Here is a 23,121-nt window from a genome sequence, read left to right as displayed (position 1 = left end):
ATAAAGATTGGGTCACTGCCCAGGACCAGTCTGCCCTCGTGAAAGATGCAGAGATATTTAGCTATAGAGAGGTCGCTGAGTTCGGATATTCTCCAGGCTGATTTGACAGCCAACAGGAAGCCTACCTTAAGCAAGAGGAGCTTAAGGGAAACCTTGCTGAAATACTGTATATCTGGTTATGTTTTGTTGTTATTCTTTTCCTAGCAGTCATCCTTTACCCCTCTTTAGACATGGCTATCTGTTTACAAATATACCAAAAAAATCAGGCAATTTTCTTTTTCTTCTGTACTTTTTTTTAATGCTTATCTTTTTCAATCTAGGGGATTTTACATTTTGATTAATGCCTCTTTATTTTACGGTCTCATTTTCAAATATTAATTTACGTCTAATTTATCTGATTTGGCCAAGAATTCTCTTCCTCTTTTTCTATTTCATTTTTGTAGCATATAATATGTGAAAGCTGTTTATGCTAGTCTTTGAGAAGTTTGGCAGTACAGTATTTTAATCTGAAAAATCATATTTGATTTTCTTTAACACTCTCATGTAGGTTGTTTTGGATTCCCTCTCCTATTCATGGGCACATCTATACAACTAGCATTCAAGATTCAGGTCTAGGGCTGATTTGGGCATGGTAATTGTTTGTATGAAGTCTCAGGGCTTTAGGCTGAATTCAACCACTTAGTCTGCAAAATCTGATGAAGTGTAATGCGCCATAATCTAGTATGCCACCATCCCCCTTAGCAACTCACAATTCAAACTTAAAATGCAAAAAAATCACTGTGCCACATAAATGTTACTTCTTCCACATATAAAATAATTAGCTTAATATAAATAAGCTTTTATTGGTTAACAAGGGGAAATAACTAATGGGCCTTTAGTGTGAACCAGCAGGGCAGTTGCTGTTCTTATCTTATAATTCTTTAAGTTCTTTGATATATACTACAAAGTAATCAGTAACAAATTAATAAAGGTCAAATGTTCTAGCTAAAATACTTCAGCTTCTGGATCTTAGTCTCAATGGTAAAGTTGATTGCATTTCTAAAAGTTGCTTAGGATCAGACTCTGATGTGACCCCAAAAGCTCATCGAGTCTGTGCTTTATACTTTGCACTTCAAAACCAGTTAAAATTACTCCCCATACTGGTTACCCCTTTGTCAGGGAAGGGTTAGAGTTAGAAGTTTCCAGTTTCTCAGAGGGAGAAAGCTTTCCACAAGGGGGGGAGGAGAGCAGTGAATCTAATAGAAGAGAGCAACAGGAACAACAGGGAGGGACAGGATGTTCCCAGGAAAGGCAAGGGTTAAGTTCTAGCTCAGATTTGGAGGAGGGGAGATACAAGCCAGCTCTAGTGAGGAGGTTAGAAAAAAGAGCGGGAAAACGAAAGGAAGGGCCCGTTTGACATTTTGAGAGTGGCTGGTCACAGAGATGCAGAGCTCAGAAGGTATCTGAAATAAGTGACTTTGGGGAATAGTAGTGAAAGATAAGGACCATTTATAAGTTTGTTAATACGCAATAAAAAGTTATAAAAAGAACAAGAAGCATTTGTGTGGTGATCTGAAGAGGACAATGACCAGTCCTGACACCCTTTGTACGGAGTAATTCCACATGCAGTTGGATTCTCCATGCCAGCACAGGCATATTATGGCTTTTTCTCGACTGCAGTATTTTATTACCTCTTTAGACTACTTTTTGTTATTTCTGGAGTGTTCTGTAAGAATAGATTATAAACCTTGTTGTTATCCAGTTTGAGCACATTAGTTGGGACATAAATATTTGTAATAATAACCAATAAAATTTCTTAACGGAGAGTTGTGTTTTGGGAAGGCGGGTGTATTGCCAAATGTCATGATGATATACTCTGTTGAAACTACTTAACTATCATGGGACTTAGAACTGCCAGTTGGAGTAATTTCAAGCATTTCCACAAGGCAGCTGTAACAGCTCTGTGATCCTCAAAATCCACATTGTGCCTGTCTTCAGATCAGCTGGTCTCATCCCCATGTGCATTGTGTGTAGTAATTTAAGGACTAGCACTGGGGGTGCAGTCTGCACCGTGCCACACTAATAGTACCTTTCCAGACTGATAGCAATGTGGGATTCCCTCACTCTTAATGCATACTTGTTAAATGGCAATTTCTTGGGCTTTCTAGTGAGTCATGAGTAGAGGTGTCAGGTGCAGGCACATTCTTAGAGATCACAAGGAAACACAGAGACAAAGACAGAAATACCTAAATGGTTTAAGCTTTGACAGGACAGCTGTATCAGCCGCATTAACATGCCTAGCTTTTAATGGGCCCTCTCACTTGGGTTAGAAAGCAACTGGAAAAAAGGAACCCTTTCTTGAAATAAAGGCTGATGGACAGTTATCAGAGTCTCTCAGGACAGGAATTAAAGTGGGTAGGAGAATTTGAGTCCAACTTGCTACTCATTTGGATTAAAAGAGACATTTGTGGGAGGAAAGGATTGGTGTGGAGCCAGCAAACTCTCAAGTGCCTGGGTGGGGTGGGGGCTGCAATTATCTGACTAGGCTTGCAGTTCCATCAGCTGGGAGTCTGGAACTGAACTGTGTAGTCTGCTCTGGTTCTTCTATTTAGTGAAATATCCTGTTGACTCATCGTCTTATAATTTAGAAGATCAACTCCCTGGTGTGCTATGAAAGTTAAGGCATTAGCCAAACAGTAATTCCCAGAAAACGATTCCCCTAAAATTGAGTTTGTTGAACTTTTATGTTCCTAAGTATGTTTACTCAGTCCGAGATCACTGGAACTTACTCTCTAGTTAAATGTGCTTAGGATGGCAGCCTTCACATTGTGTGGTGTCTTAATCTCATGATGTTTCTTCTCTTTTCTGTTAATAAAATTATATTCTATATTTCAGCTGGGTTTCTTTTAATCCCATGTGCTTTAACTTCCATCTCTAGCTCTTTTCTCTTACATAGTAACCAGAATACCCTTTGTGGAATACTTGTTTCTATCTCTTTCTAAGGTGGTTGCTATTTTAAAACATACAACATATCTTACAGCGCCTGATGTTTACAGACACACTTAGACCATTTACAAACTGTTGCAGCGGCAGTTTATCTGAGCCAGGCATAAGCTGATTGAACCCTTGGGAAGCACTTTATAAATATTTCTCAAGTACATGAGTGACTTTGTTCTTCTTTGTGGTCATAGCTGAAACCAGGTTGCTTCCAAGTTATCCCCAAAGAAATTTTGTTTTGAATGCCCCAAATAAAATTATTTTGAATGCATTGCCTTCTGACTGACATGCAATGACTTGGAAAGAAAAAACAAGCCAGGGAGTAGTTGTGATAATAGGAAAGAACAAAATGAAATGCTTGGAAAATGCTGTATAAATGAGGATGGGGGGGAGGGGAGTTTATCCCTACTTAGGTGCAAATGCATGACACATGTATTCGTACCCAAAAAGTTCATTTATGTTTACATACCTAAACTTTAGCTTCACTGCCAGAATCCTTAGACACTGAAGTTTAGGAGTTCAAAGGACAGGAATTGAGAACCATGCAATGTAATACTGCCTTTTGGTGATCAGTAGGTGTGAATCCTTTCCTGTTTCCCCCCACTTCTGGTTTGATAACCACAGTACATCACCACTAATCAGCGGGGAAAGTACACACTGAAAAGCAAAAGCAATCCAAAAAAAGTGTATTTGTCCAAGCATTGTTACACTTAATTCAGTTAGCTTGGTTGAGCCCTAGGAGTCTTTTATGCTAAAGTGGCTTCCCTGTCGTAAAGCTGTTGGGCACAGCATATGCTGAGCTATGCTTATGATTCATAATAATTGTGCTAATGTGTTTAGGTTGGGGAGGACTCTGCTCAGGGTGGGGTTGAGATGGGGTTAGCCAATGTGACCTTCATGTCATTTCAGGCTCCTCATTCTAAGACACCCTTGATAAAAATGGCAAACTTAACAGGAACTCTTCAGTCAGTACACCTCAATAGGTACAATGCTTAAATAAAGCATTGCCTAAGCAAGGCAGAGGGGGGAAACTTCAAAGGTGTTTTTTTATATTACTCAAATGAGGCAGTGTAGCTACTGTATAATTAGCTGTTCTTTTTATTGATAGGTGTTTATGCATAGCAGAATGAGCAAGAGGGAAAAAAAGACGAAGAGAAACAGGAACATTAGGAAAGAGTAATGCGGTGGGATTAAGAGTGTGTGGAATCTTTCCTGGTCTGCATCCATATTGGAATTGTTTTTAATATGTTGTTATCGTTTTATCACTTGTTTCCAATCCTGGCCTCCTTTGGGAGGAAGGGCAGGATATGAAATAAATAAATAAACAAGTTGAAGATGTGAGCTTGTTAAAAGGCAAATCAATGTGTCACATTCAGTTTGAACAAACAAACCAGCAAGCAAGAGAACGTTATGTTCAGAGAAGGCAGGGTCAGGATAAGCTTTGTAAGCTTATGAAAAGTGTGCAGGCTACATGGCCTTAGAACTTGCAAGCCTTCTTATTGCTAGTGTTTACAGTTTGGCACCACAGATTTAGCATCCTGGAGATCCCCAGTTCATTAAGAAAATATACATACAGTGGTACCTCGGGTTACAAACGCTTCAGGTGACAGACTCCGCTAACTCATAAATAGTACCTCAGGTTAAGAACTTTGCTTCAGGATGAGAACAGAAATCGTGCTCTGGCGGCGCGGCAGCAGCGGGAGGCCCCATTAGCTAAAGTGGTGCTTCAGGTTAAGAACAGTTTCAGGTTAAGAACGGACCTCCGGAACGAATTAAGTTCTTAACCCGAGGTACCACTGTAGTTTCAGTGTAGATTGTACCTCACTGGTGTTGGATAACATGTCTGTGGGTGATGGGTTTCCCTTTCTTAAGGCTCTGGAATTTCTCCATTGCCCCATAGAGTCATAACTACTGCCCCTTGGTGTGTTTGCTTAGCTCTCTATGAGATGCATTTAGTGTCCATATGGCAGGCCAAAAATAAATAAATAAATAAATAATAACTAACTAGATTTTTGAACCAGTTAAAAATGAAATAGTATGAGATAATATTACAAGGGCTCTTGGAGAAAAAGCAGTCTTTTAAAAAGTGTTCTCCAGTAAACGTTCACATTGGCTGATTCAATTTCAAATCAAGCTGCAGGGAGATTTTCCATCACTACTGGATGTTTTTGAAAGATAGAAGATGGCCTAACTCTGCTGCTTTAAGTATAGAGTGACCAGATGCAAAGTTGGGCAGAGATATCTTTAATAGTTGTGTAGAATATAGAATTGTGGCAAGTGTTGCTAATCATAGAGGGATGCTGAATCTGTCGATTTCTCCCCTTTTACATGACTTTTAGAGGGAGGTGTTGTTTCTTTTGTGGTTGAAGTGGTTGCTTGGCCTTGATTTTGTATAGTAGTGCTAAGATGTAGCCCTGTCCATTTAAACATGTAGCGTACTTCATGTAGAGATTGTCTTCTAGAAATTACCCTGTTAGTTGCACTAAGTTAATGGGTCACAGGTTTATCACTTAAGCTCTTAAAAGGAAAGCTTGTGTATTCAGTTAAGACCAGCACTCCTTTTTTTCTTCTCATTCTGTGCTATCATGGGCTAGGATCTAAAAACATGTTATAGGCATGCTCAGTGGGTTAGGTGCACCCAAGGAGCTATACAGCTTTCTTCTCTCTCTCTTGGGTGCGCGCTCTCTCTCTCACACACACACACTCTCTCTCCAAAAAAATATATAAATAAATCTGCCTTCTCCATTCTGTTATTTTTGAAACTCAGGGAGTTGTCCAAAACCATTGCAGCACTGACAAGTCAGGGGGCTGCTGATTGATTATCATGAGTTCCATGCCCGCTTGGGTATACAAGTTCTGTGGATCCTGGTTTCCACTCAGAAAGTGAAACTTTGTTTATATGTTTGTTTGTCTTGCTCTACTTTTGATGTGCTGTGATGTGTAGTACTTCAAAATGGCTCTCCTGATAATTTTAATTATTATTATTTCCTCCTGCTGCTACCTGTCTACTGCATTCCTATAATATCCTTTTGTAATTTCTTCTTGCAGTTCCTTTCTGGTGTAGATGCCTGGTGTAAAATGTGCAGTGAAGGAGGCCTCCCCTCTGAAATGCAAGACCTTGAACTGGCCATCCATCATCATCAGTCCCTTTATGAACAGGTCACCCAAGCCTACACGGAGGTGAGTGTTTACGGAACAGACTTTAATAACCACTAGCAGGTTAGACAGTGAAAATTAATGAAAATTGTTGGATATGCCTCTGAGGTGTAGAGCTATTAGCTGAGTAATATGTAGGACATATTTATCTGACTTTTCATTTCCATACTGATGTGACTGTTTAAGCACCTTAACTAATGAGTCTTCTGTAAGCAGACAAACAGTGGAACCCTCTGCATTGCAATCCAAAAACATCTACCCCACTTTCTCCCCAGTAAGCACTTTATAGTATTGCAGCCTGAGCACAATTATTAGAAAATAAGCCCCACTGTACACAGTGGGACTTAACGTCTGAGTAACCATGCCCACGATTGTTCTGCAAATTAGGTACCAGAGCTTGGAATTCTAACATTTATTAAGTGAACCTGTGGTAGAGTCTCAGCACAGGGTGAGCTATGTGACAATCACATCTCAAATAGTCCTCAAAGGTCTCTTGTCCTCTGCTGGAGGACAAGAGCCAGTGTGGTGTAGTGGTTAAGAGCGGTAGTCTCGTAATCTGGGGAACCGGGTTTGCGTCTCCGCTCCTCCACACGCAGCTGCTGGGTGACCTTGGGCCAGTCACACTTCTTTGAAGTCTCTCAGCCCCACTCACCTCACAGAGTGCTTGTTGTGGGGGAGGAAGGGAAAGGAGAATGTTAGCCGCTTTGAGACTCCTTAAAGGGAGTGAAGGGACGCGGGTGGCGCAGGGACGCGGGTGGCGCAGGGACGCGGGTGGCGCTGTGGGTAAAAGCCTCAGCACCTAGGGCTTGCTGATCGAAAGGTCGGCGGTTCGAATCCCCGCGGCGGGGTGCGCTCCCGCTGTTCGGTCCCAGCGCCTGCCAACCTAGCAGTTCGAAAGCACTCCCGGGTGCAAGTAGATAAATAGGGACCGCTTACTAGTGGGAAGGTAAACGGCGTTTCCGTGTGCAGCTCTGGCTCGCCAGAGCAGTGATGTCACGCTGGCCACGTGACCTGGAAGTGTCTCCGGACAGCGCTGGCCCCTGGCCTCTTGAGTGAGATGGGCGCACAACCCTAGAGTGTGTCAAGACTGGCCCATACGGGCAGGGGTACCTTTACCTTTAAAGGGAGTGAAAGGCGGGATATCAAATCCAAACTCTTCTTCTTCTGCTTCTGAAGACATTCATTCATTCTTGAAGTGATGAATATTCTCCAGTTTTGCTTGTTTATTGGTGAATTTTAATGATGTGTGAGCAGAAGGAACTCTCTTCAGTGGGTAGAGCTGCCAGATGATTATCCATATTAACCCCTGCTTCTTTAACTATTCTGTTAGTATTGTCTATGTCCAGCCTACTATTTTGCTCTCTTCTCAATATAATGAGTGAACATTATATTGAGTCACCTAATCCATGAAAAGCAGACTGAGAGGTGATGTGCCAGCTATCTTGAATTATCTGAAGGTCTATCATGTGGAACATGGAGTGAGCTTGTTTTCTTCTGTTCCAGAAGGTAGGACCCGAACCAATGGATTCAAGTTGCAAGAAAGGGTATTTTAACAAAACATTAGAAGGAACTATGACAGTAAGAGCTGTTTAACAGTGAAACGGACTCTCTTGGATGGTGGACTCTTCTTCCTTGGAGGAATTTAAGCAGAGGTTGAAGACCATCTGTCAGGGATTCTTCAGCTGTGATTCCTGCATTGCAGGGGGTTGGACTAGATGATCCTTTGGGTTCTTTCCAACTCTATGATGCTGTGTAACATTATTGTGATCTTAGCTGCCTGCAGTGCTGGATTGCACAGTAAGAGAAACTGTGAAACACTAGACAGCCACCACTGTCAACTTCTGGTCTAAATATAAATCCATAACTAGCACAGTGTGTTACCTACACAAAGTAAAACCCAAACTCTGTTTTGCTTAAGTAACGTTCTCCAAATAATTTGCACAAATTAATTATTTTTTTTAAAAAAAAAATTCTATACGGCTTTATATTTTTAATAAAAATCTCAAAGCGCTTTACAGATATATAATTAAATTGTATATATCCCTAGTACAGTGGTACCTCTAGTTACGAAGGTCCGTTCTTAACCTGAAACTGTTCTTAACTAGAGGCGTGCTTTCACTAATGGGGCCTCTTGCTGCTGCTACGCCGCCGGCACATGATTTCCGTTCTCATCCTGGGGCAAAGTTCTCAACTCGAGGTAACTCTTCCAGGTTAGCAGAGTTTGTAGCCTGAAGCGTTTGTAACCTGAGGCGTTTGTAACTCGATGTACCACTGTAACTGTGAAAGAGATGATAGAAGTACAGAAGGAGAAGGCGATAATAACTTGTATAGCTGTTGTTTTTTAATAGTGTGGATAGGGATCATGATTATGGCAATAAAATGAGTCACCATACAAATAACATTTGGGCTATTGGGTTGGCAAACTGAAAAGTTTGGGAACTTATGCCCAAATGCAGAGCATGTATTGTATACACATTATCTTTAAAAAACCAAATCCTTAATTTACTGCTGGAAAAACAAAAACAAAGTTAATAAAAGGCATTATATACATTTTAAAAATAAAATAATCTCTAAGCAGCAGTGCAAAAATGCACATGTGTGTTCCCTAAAAGTAAGCCAATTTAGAACTTTAGGGGAAAAACTGATCTCTTTTCAGTGTTCTGTGATGATGCTTGCAATTAGCAACCCAATTACAATTTGAACTGAGGGGAGAATGAATTCACCCACTAGTTTGATTGTATAGCCCCATTTTTAACTTATGATACAATACACACTGCAAAGCTGCTCTCTAAGTGTATTTTAACCTTGAACAATCCTTGTAAAATGCATAAGACATACATGTATTTTTACTTCTTAAAGGTAGCGCTGGAAGGCTTAAATGGCAGGTAGCTGCTTACTTTCTAAATAATTCTTTCAAAACCCATTCATTCATTTGCAGGGACTTTCAGGACTCACATAATTCATGTTCTTTTTATTGGTGTTTCTATGATATCTATAACAACATTATCAGAACAATTTTTTTTAAAAGCACTGAAGAAAAGCCATTAAACCAAGTATGGATTCCCACTGTGTTCAAAATAAAGTAGTAAATACTGTATGCAACAAAGTACCTAGTGAAGTTCTAATTTGCTTGAATGTTTTCATAATAGGCTTGAAGGGAAATGTTTTAAGTACACTCTTTTGGTGTGAGCCTGCTGTGTTGCATCGGTATAAATTAATAGCAATTCCATTTTCCCCTATACAGTTTTCACCAACATTACAACTTAGAACAACCCCCACTTATAGGCAGTTTTTAAAAGGAAACACTGAAGAGAATTCACCCATGTTTTCTTAAGAAGAAAGTGAAGTTTGTGAATTAAGTGTCTGAACCTTAGGAATAAATATCCTTCTGAGTTTGCCTTTTCACAGGGAAAGAAAGAAAAAAAGTGACCCCATTTAATTACATATGTATTTTTAAAATACAATTACCTGAACAATTTTATAACATTCAACTTGATGGATTCCCCCCCCCCCCCCCGTTAATCTTACAGGTAAGCCAGGATGGAAAGGCTTTGCTGGATGTCTTACAGCGTCCCTTGAGTCCGGGGAATTCGGAATCTCTTACTGCCACAGCTAATTATTCCAAGGCTGTTCACCAAGTTTTGGATGTGGTCCACGAGGTCTTGCATCACCAAAGGCGTTTGGAGAGCATCTGGCAGCACAGGAAGGTCCGGTTACATCAGAGGCTTCAACTTTGTGTTTTCCAGCAAGATGTTCAGCAGGTAATGTAATTTCTCAGGCATGTGAAACTGAAACTTAGAGATTAGTTCATTGTGGCCTGAAAATTGGCTTGGAGTTTCATCTGGAAAGCCTCATGAAACAATATTTCTATCACCTGGTGCTGTTAGGCTGATATACTGAAATATAAAACAGCTTTCATAGACTTTTACCATATCATGTGCCACCATTAATTACAAAATTATTATAGGAAAGCTTTTAGAAATTATTTTGGAATTTGTCTTTGTGAGTAGGTAATTAGCTGTCAAACCACTGTCTATGCCTGAAGGACAGTTAATTGAAAAAAGCAACATTGAGAGTGGAATAAATTATATTCCTAGGTTATTACCTAGATGATTTCAGCATTATATAATCACGAGGGGTGTGCAGAAAGTGAACTGGAATTCATTGTTTACCTTTCCTTAGAATATGAGAACTATGGCACAGTTGTCAAAATTAACAGGCTGTTGAGCTGGTTTTTACATAACATGCCTGGATTAATAAACCATGGAGAAGTAGCCAATATTGTTAATTTATTTCTCTGCGTTGATACTGACCTATTTGTCTTATGTGGACCATGGAAGGGTGATGCTGGCAGATAATGGCATATACAACATTTAAATATGAGCAGGTGGATGAACTCTGGATGTTATGGTTGACATTATTAGGTCCAGGTGTTGCCAGAGCAGACATAGGAAAAATGTTGTCCTAAACAAACCATAGTCTCTCAACCTTAACCTCACCTCCTCACCTGGAAAGATCAGTGTCAATATTACAATACTTACAGGGTTGTTGTAATGATTGTGACAATATAATGTTGGTGAAATGTTTGAACATTCAAAAGCTCAGTTAAATTCTACATATCATCATGATCATCACCTTTGGCACCACTTCTGTAGGCTGCCCATTGTCCCCACCACAGCTGTTATTTAAGATATCACGGCTGCCTCTAAGACCTCGATCTTCTTTTCCCAACTTTCTTCCCCTTCCCTCAGCAAGTAAATGTTCACATTTAGGAGTTATTGTGCAGAACCAATATGTACAAGAAACACAGAAACCAATATTGATTCAACAAAACTGGGAAATGTGTCTTTAATCCTTTCTAAATACAGTGGTAAGGAAATACCCTTTGTTTCACTAGAATACAGAGACAGATGTTTGTGTTTTCAATTACAGTATTGATTTGGTCCTCCAACCTTTACACTAAGCTTGCAATAAGATATGCATGTTTTGAGAAGGCATAAATGTCACAATGCATATATTTCGGTGTGTAGTGCTACAAATTGCTGCCAGTGGCTTAGCTTCTATGCCTGTACAGATTTCTACATAAATGGAAGTTTATAAGAGTAGTGAGGGTAGATCCACACATACTAGTGATACATTGTGAAATGTGCTATCCCCTACCCAATCTGCTGATGTATGCATGCACAACGGAGATGGTATTGGTAAGATACTGTACATTGCAAAACCAGACCCATGCCCACTTATCTGTGGCATTATATCACTATGTTTTCTGGATTGCCAGAAATGACCCCATGAACCATGATTATATATTCATTTTATAGGTCTCCTCAACGGCAGTGAAACCCATCAATAAAAAATTAAACATGTAAAAATAACCTCAAACACATCATCAGAAAGAAACATAAAGCCACATTATAACCACAAAACTGCAGAGCACATTTTTTCTGTTCCAGAAACCTTTTAACTGGGGAAAAGATAGGTTCTCCATCCTCCAAGTTCCTAAAGCAGGACAGTGCAGCAGCCAGACAGACCTAGGCAGGGAGTTCAATATGATGGAGCATAGGATTATAGGGAGCTGCCTTATGCCAAGTGAGACCATTTTTCAATCTAACTTAGCACTGTTGATGCTGACTGGTAGCAACTCTCTTGGGTTTCAGGCAGGAGTCTTTCCCACTGGATATACTAGTTACTGAGCCTGGGACCTCTTACATGCAAAGCGTGTGCTTTGTCATTGAACTATGGCTTTTGGCACCTCTATAAAGAAACCTCAATCCCTCCTTGCCTCATGTCTATGCATTGTCAGGGGAGGGAGGGCAGCATGCATATGAAAGACATGATGTGTTTGCATGTTACAGGAACATGTGCAAATCCCCTTTGAGACATCTCAAGTAGTACAGCATCTGTTCACTTTGCGTCCATCTTGGGTATATTATCCCTAGAAAGTTGGAGAGGATTCTGGTGGGAAGAGGGATAGTATGTCTCAGAATATGCTCTTCCCCCTAATATTTCAAGCATTAGCAAAATGAAGGAACCTCAGTCTCAGGGTTACTAGTATTGGTATCACAAACAGAGGCAAGTGGACTCGTGGTGGATGCATTTTGACAATGCCTTTTGAAGGTTTTGAAGATGTGGCAGCATCTCTGTCCATTTGTCTTTTTGGTTCTAATCACTGTTTGATGCAATAACTGAGACAAGCCATCTTGTAAGTAGGTCTCTTATACTACCTGGGGATAAAGGGGTGGAGGTGGGTAGTGAGAATATGTGAGATATAGATAGATGGAGATTTGATATGCCATTCAGTATAAGGTAATATTTAACAGAACTGCAGATATTGGTGATACAAGGTGGGACCTGCATCATCATCATCATCATGGTGATGGTGATGATGTTGCAGTATAGCCTCATCTTCTAATAGAAGTGCTCCACTTCAAGGTTCTGCTTAGCCAGCAGCACCTACCTTTTGGATACTATATTATATAAGTCTCTGGGAAGTTACACACTTTCCTCTTCCCCATTTCAGTTTTCATTTTTTCTTTTCCAAATGATACTCAACATACATTTACTGAAAGGTGTGTTTAAAACCTCTGATTAATTTTTGCTACTCAGTATAGACCTTTTTTAATGTTGCAAGGCATTGGTCGAAGAATATTGCACAGGTGACTATTGATGTTAGGCTAAGCAGTTAATAGGCTTCATATTCTCCACAGCCTGCTAGGAAGCTAAATAAAATTATTCCAAACATCAGACAATGATGCTTAAATAAAGCTCAGTGTAATGCCACAAAACTCTGTTTTTAAATAATTTCATTTTCATGTAATGATATTTCCTCAGGACATTCTATAGGGCTCATTATTTAACCATAACCTGTCATTTGCATAATTTGATTTGAACTTTCATATGAAATTAGTCTCCACCTGTAATTCTTTTCTACTCCCTAGAGTTGCTAATCAGAACAGATTACTCTGCTTTGTGCTTTAAAGCGGCTCTCATTAGAGAGTTACCATTACCCTTACTATTTTTCAATATCTATTTATTGAACAGTGTGTTAACGAACCTGTAATTCATTTTTTAAAGATAGATTATTAATGTTGAAGTTACATGCTATGTGAAGAAGACACTTACTTATTTCCTCAAATCTCCTGCCAGTCAGTTCCATGGGTTACCTTAAGTTCTTGTATGAAAGTGGGAGAAAAACTTCTACTTTTCCACACTACTCATAACCTCTGTTGTATATCCCCTTAGTCCTTATTTCTAAACTAAAATGTAACATTTAGTAAAATGTAACATTAGGAAAGGTGCTCCAACTACCTCATAATCACTGATGCACATTTTTGCACCTTTTCGAGTTCTAGTAGCGTCTTTTTGGGAGATGTGGGATAAAAATATATGCGGATCAATATAAAATATTTATATAAAATATAAATGTGGATAAAATATATGTGGCTTCCTGATCATGTATAATTTAGCCCTTATATCAAGTCCAGCAACTGGAGGAACGTGTAGCTACGCTCCAAAGAATTAGAGAGCTGGAGCTCTTCTTGGAAGCAACAGAGCACACCGTCTCCACCAAGGAGGAGACAGGGGACTCCCCTGAGAAGGAGGCTAGTTCACCAACACAGGAGCCCGATATGTGGAGAAACGTGACTCAAAGAAGTAGGAGGCCCAGGGTTCGCTCTGATTGTCTAGAAATACACAATCGCTTTGAGGTCCTCTCCCCTAGCATGGAAGACGAAGAGCAGACTCCATTTGAGGATCTCTCCCTCATTACAGTCGATCACGTATATGAAGATGAGCAGCAAAGTCAGTCCTCAGGGAATGTGCAGGCGACCTTGGAACGGACCGCTCACGGAAGAACCCTGACCAAACCTAAGAGAAGGCGTGTAGTGGTGATAGGGGATTCCCTACTGAGGGGAACAGAAGCAGTGATCTGTGGGCCTGACAAGATGTCTCGGGAAGTGTGCTGTCTCCCCGGGGCTAAGATCCAAGATGTAACTGAACGACTGCAAGGAATCATAAAACCCACTGACAAATACCCCTTCCTCTTGGTTCATGTGGGAACCAATGACACTGCAAGCAATAGCCTCCAGAAGATCAAAAGAGACTACGAGGCTCTGGGCAGGAAATTGAAGCAATTAAATGCACAAATCGTCATCTCATCTGTCCTCCCAGTTGAACGACGTGGCCCAGGGAGAGAGAGGAAAATAGTGGAAGTAAACAGCTGGCTTCGCAAATGGTGTAAACAGGAACGGTTTGGATTCTTAGATCACGGACTGCAGTTTCTTGAGGATGGACTTCTGGCAAGCGATGGGCTGCACCTCACAACGGTTGGGAGGAATGTTTTTGCCAAAAACTAAGAAACCTCATCAGGAGGGCTTTAAACTGACTAATGTGGGGGAGGGAGACAGTGCTCCTGAAGGTAGGAGTCTATTAATTGATGAAGATGATCATCCAAATGTCATAGACCAAATGGAGCAAACAGCAAGCAGACCTAGTGGTGGGAGGAAAAAATCCTTAAATAAGAGACACGGGGGAATGACTAATGGACTTCAATGTCTGTACACTAATGCACAAAGCATGGGAAATAAACAAGATGAGCTTGAGCTCTTGGTACAGCAAACTAAATATGACATAATAGGCATCACTGAAACCTGGTGGGATAAGTCCCATGATTGGAATGTAAAAATGGAGGAATACAATCTATTTCAGAGAAACAGACCAGACAAGAAAGGAGGAGGAGTGGCGTTATATGTCAGGGATGTGTATACCTGTGAAGAGATCCAAGATTTAGAACCTCAAAGCCAAAGTGAGAGCATTTGGGTCAAAATTAAGGGAGAGAAGAATAATAGTGACCTCATTGTGGGAGTTTACTATAGATCCCCAAGCCAAACGGAGGACATAGATGATGCCTTCCTGGAACAGATGGCCAAGCATGCAAAAGGAAGGGAGATAGTAGTAATGGGGGACTTCAATTACCCAGATATTTGTTGGATGTCAAACTCAGCCAAGAGCATAAGGTCAAACAGATTCCTCACTGGCCTTGCAGACAACTTCATTGTCCAGAAAGTGGGAGAAGCAACAAGAGGAACAGCCATTTTAGATCTGGTCCTAACCAATGTCGATGACCTGGTTAATGGGGTAGAAGTGGAAGGATCATTAGGCGCAAGTGATCATGCTCTTCTGAAGTTTACTATACAACGGAAAGGAGCAGCCAAGCATACTAGGACTCAATTTCTTGACTTTAAGAAAGCCGACTTCATAAAACTTAGGGAAGTGCTGGGTGAGATCCCATGGACAGTAATACTAAAAGGAAAGGGAGTTCATGATGGCTGGGAGTTTGTTAAGAGGGAGATAGTAAAAGCACAACTTCAGGCAATACCAATGAGACGGAAACATGGAAGGAGCCTAAAGAAGCCAGGGTGGCTATCTAAGGAACTTTTAACTGAGTTAAGATTAAAAAAGGATGTGTACAAAAAATGGAAAAGGGGGGAAACCACCAAAGAGGAATTCAAACAAATAGCCAGCACGTGTAGACACAAAGTCAGAAAAGCTAAAGCACAGAATGAACTCAGGCTTGCTAGAGAGGTTAAAAGCAACAAAAAAGGCTTCTATGGGTATGTTCGTAGCAAAAGGAAGAACAAAGAAACAGTGGGGTCACTCAGAGGAGAAGATGGTGAAATGCAAACAGGGGACACAGAAAGGGCTGAACTCCTCAATGCCTTCTTTGCCTCAGTCTTCTCCGATAAAGAAAACAATGCCCGACCTGAAGAATTTGGAGCAAATGATTCAGCAGAGAAAACACAGCCCAGAATAACTAAGGAGATAGTACAAGAATACTTGGCTAGTTTAGATGTATTCAAGTCTCCAGGGCCAGATGAACTGCATCCAAGAGTATTAAAAGAACTGGCAGATGTGATCTCAGAACCACTGGCAGTCATCTTTGAGAATTCCTGGAGAACAGGCGAAGTCCCGGCAGACTGGAGGAGGGCAAATGTTGTCCCTATTTTCAAAAAGGGGAAAAGAGAGGACCCAAATAATTACCGCCCAGTCAGTCTAACATCAATACCAGGGAAGATTCTGGAGCAGATCATTAAGCAAACAATCTGTGAGCACCTAGAAAGGAATGCTGTGATCACCAATAGTCAGCATGGATTTCTGAAAAATAAGTCATGTCAGACTAACCTGATCTCATTTTTTGACAGAATTACAAGCCTGGTAGATGAAGGGAACGCAGTGGATGTAGTCTACCTTGATTTCAGCAAGGCATTTGACAAGGTGCCCCATGATATTCTTGTAAAGAAGCTGGTAAAATGCGGTCTTGACTATGCTACCACTCAGTGGATTTGTAACTGGCTGACTGACCGGACCCAAAGGGTGCTCATCAATGGTTCCTCTTCATCCTGGAGAAGAGTGACTAGTGGGGTGCCACAGGGTTCTGTCTTGGGCCCGGTCTTATTCAACATCTTTATCAACGACTTGGATGATGGACTCAAGGGCATCCTGATCAAATTTGCAGATGACACCAAGCTGGGAGGGGTGGCTAACACCCCAGAGGACAGGATCACACTTCAAAACGACCTTGACAGATTAGAGAACTGGGCCAAAACAAACAAGATGAATTTTAACAGGGAGAAATGTAAAGTACTGCACTTGGGCAAAAAAAATGAGAGGCACAAATACAAGATGGGTGACACCTGGCTTGAGAGCAGTACATGTGAAAAGGATCTAGGAGTCTTGGTTGACCACAAACTTAACATGAGCCAACAGTGTGACGCGGCAGCTAAAAAAGCCAATGCAATTCTGGGCTGCATCAATAGGAGTATAGCATCTAGATCAAGGGAAGTTATAGTGCCACTGTATTCTGCTCTGGTCAGACCTCACCTGGAGTACTGTGTCCAGTTCTGGGCACCACAGTTCAAGAAGGACACTGACAAACTAGAACGTGTACAGAGGAGGGCAACCAAAATGGTCAAAGGCCTGGAAACAATGCCTTATGAGGATCGGCTAAGGGAGCTGGGCATGTTTAGCCTGGAGAAGAGGAGGTTAAGGGGTGATATGATAGCCATGTTCAAATATATAAAAGGATGTCACATAGAGGAGGGAGAAAGGTTGTTTTCTGCTGCTCCAGAGAAGCGGACACGGAGCAATGGTTCCAAACTACAAGAAAGAAGATTCCACGTAAACATTAGGAAGAACTTCCTGACAGTAAGAGCTGTTCGACAGTGGAATTTGCTGCCAAGGAGTGTGGTGGAGTCTCCTTCTTTGGAGGTCTTTAAGCAGAGGCTTGACAACCATATGTCAGGAGTGCTCTGATGGTGTTTCCTGCTTGGCAGGGGGTTGGACTCGATGGCCCTTGGGGTCTCTTCCAACTCTATGATTCTATGATTCTATGATTCTATGATTCATTAGGTTAGATAAAGTGGAATATTTAATTAGAAAAGGTTAGGCCTGCACCAGATGTTCTCCATTGAATTTTTTTTGAGACATTTGGAGGAATGGGGATGATCAAGAGAGGGTAGTGAAAGGTTCAGGGGGATGGCCAAGAATTCCTTTTAAAAATAATTTAAAAGCAGCAAGTGGCTTGACTCCAAACTCTCCCAGCTGCCAAGTGGTTTGAAATTGGTTGGGTGCATATTTGCTTCCTTGGAGACAACACTACATGGCATTTTGTCATTGCCATGGCATTATATATTAAGAAGAGGGCTGCTCTGGTCATCACAACTGTATACATGGAGGGGCAGCCTAACAACTTGGCGTTTAAAGGAAAGGAACCCTCAGACATTTCATTTAATTGTAAGGAAGTGATCGCTCCCTCCAGAACTAAATATTTGCACATAGATCCCTAAGGAATCATGGGACGCAGGTGGCGCTGTGGGTAAAAGCCTCAGCGCCTAGGGCTTGCCGATCGAAAGGTCGGCGGTTCGAATCCCCGCGGCGGGGTGCGCTCCCGTCGTTCGGTCCCAGCGCCTGCCAACCTAGCAGTTCGAAAGCACTCCCGGGTGCAAGTAGATAAATAGGGACCGCTTACTAGCGGGAAGGTAAACGGCGTTTCCGTGTGCGGCTCTGGCTCGCCAGAGCAGCGATGTCACGCTGGCCACGTGACACGGAAGTGTCTTCGGACAGCGCTGGCCCCCGGCCTCTTGAGTGAGATGGGCACACAACCCTAGAGTCTGTCAAGACTGGCCCGTACGGGCAGAGGTACCTTTACCTTTACCTTTACCCTAAGGAATCAGAACTTCCCTAACCAACTTTCCTGAGACATAACTGCTGTGGAAGTGATGAAGGGGACCTTCTATTGACCCTGAGTCTCACAGGGCCTCATCCAATATAATTTCCCCTTTTCATATAATTAATGTCCAAATACAGAAGTAGTGGGGGGCAGGGAAGGTTGAATTTCCCTTCGTGATGTCAAAAGGTCAGAGGCAAGTCTAATGTGGAACAGTCAGAGTTTCCCACCCTGACTCACCAACATTCTGAAGGCTTTGGCTTCCATTAGGCCAACAAGGAATTTTAGATAAAAGCAACTTGGGTAAATCAGCGTTCTGCTGCGTTACATTTTAAAAGAAGAATATCTGCTTTTTATAATTGAAATGTATGGAAGGCTATTAGGTTATCTGAACATTTAGAGTTGGCATCTTGACCAATGCGTGGAAAGTAGATGTGGTTTGTGGCAGTCTTGGAATAAAGAAGAACATCAGCACAGAGACGTGGATGCTAATGTGATAAATTTATTGAATTAAGAGTTCTGAGCCTTTGGGTAATGCCACTGACTGGCCCCTTTTAAGCTATTATAACAACTGTAAGCATTTTAAGTCTTTGTAAAGCAAAAGAAAAAAGAAAAAGAACCAACAGCTTTCTGTAGAGTACTCTTGCTTCTCTCTTATATTCTGTGAGAGGGAACACATTTTCTATATTTCTTTGCAGAAGTATGCACATATTCAGTTATTTATAGCTCTTCCATCCACACACAGTTTGGAAACATTGCTATACAAGAAGCAAGTTCAGCATTAAAAAGTATGGTTCCCTTCTCAATTGACAGTTTTAGTTACTACTCCCCTCTCCTGCAATTTATTAAGACATAATTATAAGAGCACAGAATATGATTGAAGGTGGCTGGGGAAATGTACAAAAAATGTTTTGTTTTTCTGTGCAGTATTTTTAATAGCACAGTTGGTGACATTTGTCACATTAAGTACTTAATCAACAAATTAGGAATTTACCTAGGGAAAAATATGGTATGTCAACAGGCAGTAGAGGTCAAAATGATACAGATTGTACATGGCATTTAATCGGCTCATGATAATGAAATAGCAATCTTTCAAGATACACATAACATTATCTTGAAAATGCTCCAAAATGATGAAGAAAACAAACTGGCCTTTTAATATTTTTAATGGATTTTCTGTCTGCCTTTTAGGATGTAAACTTTCCTAAGGTGGGTTACAGCAGATCAATACAATGCAACATTAACATCCCAACAGGCTGAAAATGCAGAAAAAAAGCATAATTCTTTATAGTAGCAATCAAATATAGTTACACCATAACCAAATGCTACTGCCCATTTATTCTTCAGAAAGAATGAGTGGGTTGGTGGTGGAAGTCAGCAAAACCCTAAGCATGCCTGTGAAGGAGAAAAGATCAGTACTGGATTTGGAAAACAGAGATGTGTGTCATTAGAGGAGTCAAGGCAGCGTTTATGGGATGGTGATCATAGCAAAAAATGAGTTCATAAAAATTCAGAAGTTCCATTTTATAATAGAAAGAGAATTTATATTAGGATGAAGCTCTTGCAGTTTGGATTGTGGGCTTATAAAAAATACCTACATGCTGACTTTAAGGGATTTCTTCAGCTTAATGTTGGCAAGAGGATAAAGAAAGATGATTTAAGAGTTGTAATTGCCTCTGCACTTAATTTTCTTCATTAATTTAGTTGTGCTGAGCAAAAGAATATTGATAGGTCTGCAAGGTTGCTCTTCCTTTCAAGGAGAAAGCAGATTGCATGTTCTTTTCAGAGTCTTGTGTGATTATGTATGGGAGGTAGGCCTCTAAACACTGGTAGTGGGGGGGGGGCGAGAGAAAGCAGGATTTGATTAGAAAAATTTTCATAATGGCTCATGGATTAGCTCCCAGACTTTCTAGAAAGAGCTGTTTGCAGTTCAATGTGTGGATATTTTGGGAGAAGATGCTGAGAAAGAGAAGGGCACATAGATGGTAGAAGAATCTGTAAAGACTTTTCAGCGTTACGATCCATCCCAGTAAGCTATGCTTGCATATATAAGGATTGTATGGGACATTTTTCATAAGGAGAGAGAATTTCCAGAGATAATTTCTTACATGGCACTAATAATGTCATGCCTGATGTAACTTTGAATTTAAGGCACGGTATGCTCTCTTTTGCCATGCATATGTTGTGGTTGTAGATTAAACAGATTCTGCTGATTAGTAGACCCATCCAAGTCTTCTCCAATATTAAACTGAACTTTGGACAAAATTCTAGAGCGGCGATTCTCAACCTGTGGGTCCCTAGATGTTGTTGGACTACAACTCCCATCATCCCTGAGCTCTGGGCTTGCTAGCTAGGGGTGATGGGAGTTGTAGTTCAACAAACATCTGGGGACCCACAAGTTGAGAAAGGCTGTTCTAGAGCAAATTCAGCCCCTGCTCCTTTATTTTCACTTTTGGATCTTATGGGACATGATAGGAGATGGCAGAAGTGGCTCCTCAAAATGACACAGCAGTAACTGAGGTCCTGGATACTACTGCATATGTTGACAGTTCAACTCTAGGGATAGATAAAATGTGAGAACTGCAGCTCCCATTGCTTCCAGCAGCCTTTAATTCTGTGGCCAACATGTGTTCATGTGCCTGCTGTGGCATTCATTGGACTCTCCCCTAGTACTCTCCTCATAACCCTGCTTCTGGTAAGTTGCAACAAATGATGAAAGTGGCATAGAGAGCTTCAAGAACACTATGTGCTGCATGTAATGAGGCCAGTTTTCATATCCATTTCAGATTTGGCCAGACCATGGATAGTCTAGGGTATGATTTGAAATGGATTTGAGGAAACATGTTCAGAGCTTACTGAATTAGATAGATTTGTTGCTTTGCTAGTACATGGTGTTTTAAGAGCAAGAAGTAGAGTGGAAGTATTGCCTGCTGTTATTGTTCTCACCTAGAATTGCCAGATTCAGGGCACAAGCATATTGTTCCAGGTTACATAGAAAATCCCGATGCAATATGAGCACCTAGCATACACACCCAGGCACTGGACCCCTACTGACCCCTATTTTTGACTCTGTATCTGCACTGCAATTGTCAGGGGCACTGGCACACTGAGGGGCATTAACCCCAAGGCTGCATACCAGAAACAGACTGGACCAAAAGTGCTAATAAGATGGATAAAGACCTGCCTGGCGCTTTATCCTTACAAGTAAAAAACAAGGTGTAGCATAATGAGTGTGAAGAGAATAGTATTTATTGATTGGTGCAAATATTTCCATCTAAAGCAGTATGTTATATGATGCTGCATTTACCTTGTCTTCTCTGATGGCCCTTAAGGGTAGCTGAATTACATAGCTTCAGGCTGGAATTGTTTAGAAGTGATGGATTTGCTATTGGCAAGCTAGTCATTTCTTATAAAACATACAGGAATCCTGTGGGCTGATGTTTAATTGTTTTTAACTGTCTGTACGACAGGCAGTATTTCCCCCTGATGTGGCCATTTGTCTGCAGTTTGAGCATCTACTACAGTTCTATCCGACATTGTCTGTTCTGCTCTGAGGAATGGAAGGATCAGTGATGTTCTGTCCTGTCCTGGTGATAATGCTAGTATAAAACATTTGCCACCTGACAATATTACAGATGTTAACCTGTAAAACTCTGAGCCTAATTTTGCAATGTCTGAAGGGGGGAAACTCTCTGCAAATAAATGTATTATTATATATATGAGGAGGGACCATAAATCTGTGCCACAACACATATTTTGCATAGAAAATGTCCCATGTTCCTTCCTCGGCATCTCCAGTTAAAAGGATCAAAGCAGATGATGTGCAAGCAGCAAGGCCTCTCCTTGTGACTCTGGAAGGTTGCTGCCAGTCAGAGCTGACCATAGTGGGCTATATGGGCAAATACTCTGCTCTGGTATAAGGCAGCTTCTTTACTGGTCTTTTCTTATTAAGATTGCAGATTGCATCCTTCTTCTAATGAGAGTTTCTAACACCTATTTATAATATTTTTAGGTCACTTGTAAGGGTAAAAGCCCTCTCAAGGTGACCTAAAAGATAAACCAAAGCTCAGTAAATAAACCCAGCAATAAACAATAAATCAGCAATCTCCATTAAAATGTTAAATACAATAATAAGATATGATTGAAACCATCAAGCCAATAAGCACCTCAATAGAACATCAAGAAAATCAGGTTTGTTCTCATAAATAGAAGGGCAGATCTTGCAGTGCTGAGGATTGAAACTATTTCTTAAGGTGTATTTTGTCTTTGCTATTAATTTTTGAATTAAACCAGATCTTAATTTCTGCTCAAATTCTGATCTTATTTTTGTTACTAAGTCATTTACAGAACCTGTAGTGAAAATTCACTTACCGTCTTGGTTCTGTGTTTTATTAAGAAGTCTTCTAAGTGCCAATAAGAACAGTTTAGTTTATTTGTGACTCAGCTATTGTAAGTCATTAATAATGGCAGGAAAAGCCAGAGGATAATTTCCTTTGTATTTAGAAGTGTTTTTCCCTTTCTAATAGACCTTTATTTGACATTACTCTTCCATGATAAATGGGGAAGAGAAAAGAGGGGGAAATCTATTTCAAGCAGTGGCTTTTAAATAAACAAAAGGAGATTTTTGTGTGTGTAATTAAGTTGGTGAGCATTACTGGCCATTATGCAGGATTAGGATTTAGTAAGACTCCTTAGATTTTTTTTCTCAAGACTTTTTTTCTTTGTTTTTTCTTTTGTTATTAGCATTTCTGAAACCAAGGTCCTTC

At 40.7% G+C, this 23,121-nt stretch overlaps 1 protein-coding gene across 20 annotated transcripts in view; it reads left to right on the top strand.

The window, feature by feature from the left end:
- Positions 1-23,121, top strand: part of KALRN (kalirin RhoGEF kinase) — a 492,139-nt gene that overhangs the window by 272,933 nt on the left and 196,085 nt on the right. For all 20 annotated transcript variants that reach the window (XM_083404304.1, XM_083404303.1, XM_083404302.1 and 17 more), the window contains 2 exons: positions 6,025-6,156; positions 9,663-9,893. In XM_083404304.1, coding sequence (XP_083260430.1) covers positions 6,025-6,156; positions 9,663-9,893 — 363 coding nt within the window. The remainder of the gene's footprint in view (positions 1-6,024; positions 6,157-9,662; positions 9,894-23,121) is intronic.

The sequence above is a fragment of the Podarcis tiliguerta genome (genome assembly GCF_965153285.1).
Source record: "Podarcis tiliguerta genome assembly, chromosome: 1".
Lineage (NCBI taxonomy): Eukaryota > Metazoa > Chordata > Lepidosauria > Squamata > Lacertidae > Podarcis > Podarcis tiliguerta.
The sequence above is the reverse complement of the archived record's forward strand: the minus strand, read 5'-3'. Positions and strand labels throughout refer to the sequence as shown.